Here is an 8,401-nt window from a genome sequence, read left to right as displayed (position 1 = left end):
TCCGACTCCGACTCCACGACTCCGACTCCGACTCCACAGCCCTGGTTCCTGTGACGACCTGACTTGTCCAGGGCGCCATACTCACTCATCACTAGTTACGAGTACTGAGCACCTGAGCATGGTAGTGCTCACTCATCACTAGTTACGAGTACTGAGCACCTGAGCATGGTAGTGCTCGCTCATCACTAGTTACGAGTACTGAGCACCCGAGCATGATAGTGCTCACTCATCACTAGTTACGAGTACTGAGCACCTGAGCATGGTAGTGCCCGCTCATCACTAGTTACGAGTACTGAGCACCTGAGCATGGTAGTGCTCGCTCATCACTAGTTACGAGTACTGAGCACCCGAGCTCATCACTAGTGGGATCCCATGCTTTACCTATATGGCCATAAATTTGCAATACTTCATTTCTCATCATCATCTGGGCTGAGAAAAAAGTCTCACCTGTGCCAATTTGCGAATTAACAACATTTTAAAAAGGGAATATTTTTATTAAAAAAACTTAAAATAAATTATTGTAGTGCAAATGACCATTTTCTTGTGGTTTCTTAATTATATACTTTTCATTTTTTGCAAAATGTTCCCAAATGCCAGTCGTTCTCCAAAACCCAGAAATCATTTAGATTTATGATAAAATGACCCCATATGAATTAAACTCCAGGAATCACTGGAAAATATGGTAAACACACGCAAATCGGTAAGGTACACCGGTATGGGCTTTGAGATTATTTCCTATCAGTTGCTCCTGTCCTATCTCTCCAACACCAGAGTCAGCAGTTCCAGCTGCACACTTTCTGATCTCGCTCTGCAACCTTCACCCCTTCTCTACACACCTCTCCTCCTCCTCCCTCCCTCCCTTGTGCGGACACAGCCTATATAACACCACTACCTGTATACTGGACCAAGAGACCGGACTGAGCTCGAGGTGCAGCATCAAACGGGTGAGTTTCCTTTAAATTTGGGCCAATCACTTTCCTATAAATTTAATGGTATTAATAAGTGGTGGTTTTGGAGGGTACCAGAATTGTGGATGAGATTTCCCCCAAATCTCCCAAAATATCATTCACACAATGCAGAAAAAAACAAAATCTGCAGAGGAAATTGACTAGTGCTGCAGATTTCACTCTGTACGATTTGGTGCTGATTTTGCCGCTGTGGATTTTGCTGCAGATTCATTTATTAAGGTAGGAGTCTCACAGTTTGGACATGCAAATTTGCATGTAGAAAATCCCACTTCTGCAAAATTTAAGAAAGTTTATAAAATCCCATCCAAAAGTAGCAAAAAAAAATAATAATTTCATTATTTTTTTTATTTATGATTTCAGCCCAAAAAATCTGTATGATTTGGTGCTGATTTCTTCCTTGCAGTCTGCGCAGGTAATAACATCCTCCATTATCTTGCCACATTAAGAAAACCCTAAAGGGTAACTCAACTTTTACATGATTTTTGATAGGTATAAGCCAATATAAAGTACTGTTGATCCCTGCGGATAGTTGTGATTCACAAATATCCGACTTCGAGAGTCCATACAACCCTCGGAGTGCACTCGAATATAAGTTTCCATGTAGAAAATCCACTTCTGTAAAATTTAAGAAAGTTTATAAAATCCCATCCAAAAGTAGCAAAAAAAAAAATAAAATAATAATTTCATTAGTTTTTTTTATTTATGATTTCAACCCAAAAAATCTGTATGATTTGGTGCTGATTTCGTCCTTGCAGTCTGCGCAGGTAATAACATCCTCCGTTATCCTGCCACATTAAGAAAACCTTAAAGGGTAACTCAACTTTTACATGATTTTTGAGAGGTATAAGCCAATATAAAGTACTGTTGATCCATGCGGATTGTTGTGATTCACAAATATCCGGCTCCAAGAGTCCATACAACCCTCGGAGTGCACTCGAATATAAGTTTGCATGTAGAAAATCCACTTCTGCAAAATTGAAGAAAGTTTATAAAATCCCAACCAAAAGCAGCAAAAAAAATTAATAATTTGATTAGTTTTTTTATTTATCATTTCAACCCAAAAAAATCTGTATGATTTGGTGCTGATTTTGCCCCTGTGAATTTGGATGCCCATTTTTTGTTTTCATCATATATATGTTCCTAATATCTAACAAATCTTCCCCTTTTATCATGACATTCTGCTTTCTATATATTATATGAAGTATTTTTGTGTTTCATGTTATGATTTTTTTTCTTTTTTTCTGCCACAGATCTGCCATAATAATCTGAACATGAAACTCTTGGTGATCTCTGCTCTGCTGGTCCTTGCAGTCTGCGCAGGTAATAACATCCTCCATTATCTTGCCACATTAAGAAAACCTTAAGGGGTAACTCAACTTTTACATGATTTTTGATAGGTTTAAGCCAATATAAAGTGCTGTTGATCCATGAGGATAGTTGTGATTCACAAAGAGTCCATACAACCCTCGGAGTGCACTCGAATATAAGTTGATCGTTTTGAGTGATGGCTTGAGGCTCCAAGAACCTAGGCTCCCACTCATCAACATTATTTTACAGGGGCTACAAGCGGTCAAAAATTATTTCAAAGTTCAGTTACCCTTTAAGCTTGTGATTTAGGTCCCGGTTGCGCCCCTCCATGCTCTTTCATCTTCTAATAACCCTTTGCTGACTTCCTCTTGGCGGACTGTGACTCATGAACCCTCATCTGACTTTCCTAATGTTATACACAAAGTTTTGCAATCCAGAGGTTGATTCATGTCTGAAGTCTGGAGGGAGCACATTGGGGCTGACTTTAGTAGTAATTTTGTCGGGAAGAGTTTTCTACATATATCTGACTGGTTAGACTCCTAAAGGCAGCCTTAAAAGCACAGTACATTGTAGTTGCATTTTTAAGTGCAAAATGTCTGTTTTTGCACTAAAAAAATACTGTACACCGAAAAACATAAAAACATCCAACAAACACACCATAAACAGTATAAAAAGCTATTGTATATTTAGGTGTGGGACACGCAGCAAAACATTTTTGTACCCTTAGTATAACAAACTGGTGGAACAATTGACCGTGGATGAGCAGAACTTCTGGATCCCATGTTTGGAGGAGTTATCCTAATATATATATATATATATATTCATTGTCTATTGACAGCATAGGGGAGATATTTGTCTAACCAACAATCTTAAGCTCATAGGTCCAAAATCTCCTTTTGTGCATAGACCAGTTGTGCCACCATCAGAAAAGAATGGGGTGGTGGTTATGCATGGGGACTACTGCTCTCGTCACACAGGAGGTTTTGGTGCCCAACTTCTCTGGATCGGTGAAGGTCCCATCGGTTAAACACCAGTGATCATACATTTATTCCCTCTCCTTTGGTTATCCTGTGGGTAGGTGGTCCGTTTCTTTAGAATGATAACCCATATAAAGTGGTTGGGCAGCATGTGAAAAACATGACCACCTTCTTGTCTATTTCTACCGGACTGACTTACAAGATGAGACGCCTAGACAGATTTTGCGGTTTCTCTAGACATCAGCCATGTTTTTCCCGTATAACCCATTTTCAAAAACGTTTGACATGTCATAAGGTTTTATCACTGGAGGTCTTAATGATAAAGCTGGTTTCTGTAGAGATGGTCTTCAATGGGGGTCTCATTATTTCGAATCCCACCTATCAAAACTTGACTTATTCCTGAGACATTATAAAAAAATTTAATACAAACTTAATCAAACTATTTTGATGGCTACAAACCAAGGAGTTTCGCATTTTTAAGGGAGGGACCACTGGGAAACTATTTGCCTCGTTTCCAATGTTACTTTTTAAGCCATGTAACCCCTTAATGAACTTCTTTCTGTAACGCCTCGTCTCTAAGGGTGGCTACGATTTCGCTACAGCGATCTCGTTGGGGTCACGGATTTTGTGGCGCACATCTTGCCACTGTAGCGATCTCGTTGTGTGTGACTCCTAGGAGCGATTTTGGATCATTGCAAAAACGTCCAAAATCGCTCCTCGTTGACATGGGGGTTCTCTCCCAATTATCGCTGCTGTCGCTGGGGCAAACTTGAGGCTAGCTTCACACGTTGCATTGCGTTGTGTGATGGATGCAACGGATGCGTTGCATATAATGACACAACGGATCGTACAAAACAACAGAAAGCTTTTTTTTTATCTTCTTTACAGTTTTACCGGCAGCAGACTATTGTGAACGATCAGCTGATCACCCGGCGGCCGGGCGCTCAGCTGATCGTTCTCAAAAGCCGGCTGCCGGGCGCTCAGCTGAGAGCTCTCACATGCCGGCGGCCGGGCAATCAGCTGAGCGCTCTCACATGCCGGTGGCCGGGCAATCAGCTGAGCGCTGTCACATGCCGGCGGTCGGGCACTCAGCTGAGCGCTCTCACATGCCGGCGGCCGGGCAATCAGCTGAGCGCTCTCACATGCCGGCGGCCGGGCAATCAGCTGAGCGCTCTCACATGCCGGCGGCCGGGCAATCAGCTGAGCGCTCTCACATGCCGGCGGCCGGGCAATCAGCTGAGCGCTCTCACATGCCGGTGGCCGGGCAATCAGCTGAGCGCTCTCACATGCCGGCGGTCGGGCACTCAGCTGAGCGCTCTCAATAGCCGGCGGCCGGGCAATCAGCTGAGCGCTCTCACATGCCGGCGGTCGGGCACTCAGCTGAGCGCTCTCAATAGCCGGCGGCCGGGCAATCAGCTGAGCGCTCTCACATACCGGCGGCCGGGCAATCAGCTGAGCGCTATCACATGCCGGCGGTCGGGCGCTCAGCTGAACGTTCGGCCACCGAGAGACAAAATAAAGTTTATGTGATTTAAAAAAAAAAAAAAAAGAAAAAAGAGCATGCGCAGTGAAATCCTACGGATTGCGCTGCTCAAAAAAAGTTACATGCTGCGTTCCCTCCGCCCGACGCAGCGTCAAAATAACGATGCTGCGTCGTCCAGCGGATGCAACGCTGACACTTGCGTTACAGTGCGTCGTCCATACAAGTCTATGGAGAATAGCGCAGTGCGTTAACGGACTGCGCTATTCTCCATAGTGACGGACTGCGCTGAACCCAAGTGTGAAAGTACCCTGATCCTCGTCCCTGCGGCAGCACACATCGCTACGTGTGACGCCGCAGGAACGAGGAACCTCTCCTTACCTGCCACACGCCAGCCATGAGGAAGGAAGAAGGTGGGCGGGATGTTCGTCCCGCTCATCTCCGCCCCTCCGCTTTGATTGTGCGGCCGCTTAGTGACGTTGCTGTGACGCCGAGCAAACCGCCCCCTTAGAAAGGACTCGGTTCGCCGATCACAGCGACGTCGCCGAGCAGGTAAGTACGTGTGACGCTGCCATAGCGATAATGTTCGCTACGGCAGCGATCTCCACATATCGGCATAACGATAGGGGCAGGTGCTATCACGCTTGCCATCGCTAGCATCGGCTAGCGATGTCGCAGCGTGTAAAGCCCGCTTAACTCTTCTTCTTCTGTAACTCCATTTCTCTAACTCTTCCTTTTCTGTTCTGATTCCAGTCTCTGCAGAGGAGGAAACCTTCCTGTCATCGACAATCAACTATGTGCAGGACTTCGCCAGTGATGTTGCCACCAAAACAACAGATGCATTGAACCAAGTGAAGGATATTCCCTTGGCCCAGCAGGCAATGTAAGGATATTTTGTATATTCCATGGATATGAAAGCATCACTGTTATTGAAAGGATTTTAGGGCATAAATACACACAGACCCCCTTGTTTAGGTGTCTTCACTTTGACTTCCCCCTATATTTGGGTTTGGATATTGGAGCATATGATGTAGGAAATGTAGGGGAAGCTTTGCCCTTTGGGTTGGTGCCAACTTTTCGAGAAGTCTCCCAGACCGGACATCCTAGAAGAGCTGTCAATTAGGACCTAGAACCAACAGTGGATCATAGTGTCCCTTAGAACCAACTGTGGATCATAGTGTCCCTTAGAACCAATTGTGGATCATGGTGTCCCTTAGAACCAACAGTGGATCATAGTGTCCCTTAGAACCAACTGTGGATCATAGTGTCCCTTAGAACCAATTGTGGATCATAGTGTCCCTTAGAACCAACAGTGGATCAAAGTGTCCCTTAGAACCAACAGTGGATCATGGTGTCCCTTAGAACCAATTGTGGATCATAGTGTCCCTTAGAACCAACAGTGGATCAAAGTGTCCCTTAGAACCAACTGTGGATCATAGTGTCCCTTTATTCTTTAGGCCCAAAAACGGCCCATCTACCGCCCAATTTCATCTGTAAATGTATTGAAACATGACCTAGACTTATCATCTACTTTAGTGCAGGTCTACAAAGACTGGGCCAAAACCATTCCTTCTTACACCCTGTTCCATGTATCCCTCTATACCCCCTCTGCAGGTCTCAGTGATCATTTTGTTAGTTTTTGGGCTTGGTCAGTTAGAGGCTTTGGGAACATGTCAACCCAAATTCACCATAACATGATATTAAAAATGGCACTCCAACAAGAATGTTTCAAGGGGTTGTCCAGGACTTTGGTATTGATGGCCCAGCCTTAAGATAGGTTATCAATATCAAATTGGTGGGTAGGGTCCGAAACGCGGCACTTGATCATGATGATCGATAATGTACAAAGTTGGAACACCAAAGCTCCATACATGGTGTAGTAGTTACATCTCCTTTTAAAGTGAATTGGAGTTGATCCGTAGTACCTGAGAAATATGGCCTCTACACAGTGCATCCGGCTGACAATGGAGGTTGCGGGTGTTGGACCACAACAATCTAATATTGATGACTTGTCCTAAGGATGAACCACCAAACCAAAAAGTGGGTAAATCTCAAGCTCCAGGTGTGAAAATACCAATCCTTCCATGAGCTGTGGTAACAAGCAAAGCTACACGTTTTGGGTGTATCCACCCTAAATGATAGCAGACCATTGATATCAAAGTCTTGGACAACACCTTTAAAGAGGGGGTAGGAATGCGGGAAATAGGGTGGTAATGTCAATTTTAAGGTTTTAGCTTGGACTTCCGAATTACTGTGTTACATCAAAGGGTGGTTTGGATCTAGCGTTGGCCAATGTTCTTAAATATGAACCCAGCTTGACTCTTCTGTCCTTTTTTTCTTTAGTGACATGTATGACTCTGGATTAGATTACGCCAGCTCCGTCTACTCCTCATTTTTTAACAAAGCAATCGAGAGATGGGAACAGCTAACCAAATCCTTCTAATGTCACCCAACGAGCAATTTTAACAAGCCTGGTGTTCACCGATATATATATCTACATGTACAGCGTATCTCAGAGAACATGGAAACTGTTTTCTTTTCCAATAAGTCCTCAATTGTCCATCCATAATCCGCTCTGGCCACCATGCCGCTGCTTCTCTGATGTGCTCTGCACTTTGTTTTTGATGTGTTTTTTTAAAGGATGTCTTTTATAAATAAAGTTATGCTGACAACATCTTGGAAGGCATTCATTTATTTAGCTTAAAGGGGTGTTCTAGAGCCCAAAAATGTATATGTAGATGTGTTTAAAATATCAAGATATAAAGTTTACTAATATACATTACCGTATTTTTTGTTTTATAAGACGCACCCCAAATTTAGAGAAAAAAAAAGGTAAAAAAATAAATTATGGGGTCTGTTTTATAATCCGGTGGTGTCTTACCGGGGAGGGGGGACGGCAGTGTTGGTGGAGCAGGGGTCACGTGAAGCAGGGGTGGTGCTGGAGTATGGCGATGCTGCGGGTGGTGCAGAGGGGGGCCCAGATGCTCACTGTGGACGCTGATCTGCACCGGGGCTGTGGACGCGGCTCTGCTCTGTGTGGGACTGCTCTGTGCCGGGGCTGTGGACGTGGCTCTGCTCTGTGTGGGACTGCTCTGTGCCGGGGCTGTGGACGCGGCTCTGCTCTGTGTGGGACTGCTCTGTGCCGGGGCTGTGGACGTTGCTCTGCTCTGTGTGGGACTGCTCTGTGCCGGGGCTGTGGACGCGGCTCTGCTCAGTGCGGGACTGCTCTGTGCCAGGGCTGTGGACGCGGCTCAGTGCGGGGCTGCTCTGTGCCAGGGCTGTGGATGCGGCTCTGCTCTGTGCTGGACTGCTCTGTGCCGGGGCTGTGGACGCGGCTCTGCTCTGTGTGGGACTGCTCTGTCCCAGGGCTGTGGACGCGGCTCTGCTCTGTGCGGGACTGCTCTGTGCCGGGGCTATGGACGCAGCTCTGCCCTCTGCGGGACTGCTCTGTGCCGGGGCTGTGGACGCGGCTCTGCTCTGTGTGGGACTGCTCTTTGCCGGGGCTGTGGACGCGGCTCTGCTCTGTGCAGGGCTGCCCTGTGCCGGGGCTGTGGACGCGGCTCTGATCTGTGTGGGACTGCTCTGTGCGGCACGGGCCATTCTGAAGATGTCGGCAGTGTGGGCTTCAAAGAAATGGTGGCCGCAGTTGGCGCGTGTGCAAATGAGAG

At 45.8% G+C, this 8,401-nt stretch overlaps 1 protein-coding gene across 1 annotated transcript; it reads left to right on the top strand.

Annotated features, from left to right (window-relative positions):
* The first annotated feature begins 897 nt into the window (after positions 1 to 897).
* On the top strand, positions 898 to 7,407 carry APOC3 (apolipoprotein C3). The gene is made up of 4 exons (XM_075328329.1): positions 898 to 944; positions 2,219 to 2,288; positions 5,487 to 5,616; positions 7,077 to 7,407. The coding sequence occupies exons 2-4, from the start codon at positions 2,240 to 2,242 to the stop codon at positions 7,174 to 7,176; spliced, it is 279 nt and encodes a 92-aa protein (XP_075184444.1). The 5' UTR covers positions 898 to 944; positions 2,219 to 2,239; the 3' UTR covers positions 7,177 to 7,407.
* Positions 7,408 to 8,401: the final 994 nt, after the last annotated feature.

Source organism: Anomaloglossus baeobatrachus, chromosome 11 (genome assembly GCF_048569485.1).
Source record: "Anomaloglossus baeobatrachus isolate aAnoBae1 chromosome 11, aAnoBae1.hap1, whole genome shotgun sequence".
In the NCBI taxonomy this organism is placed as follows: domain Eukaryota; kingdom Metazoa; phylum Chordata; class Amphibia; order Anura; family Aromobatidae; genus Anomaloglossus; species Anomaloglossus baeobatrachus.
The sequence above is the reverse complement of the archived record's forward strand: the minus strand, read 5'-3'. Positions and strand labels throughout refer to the sequence as shown.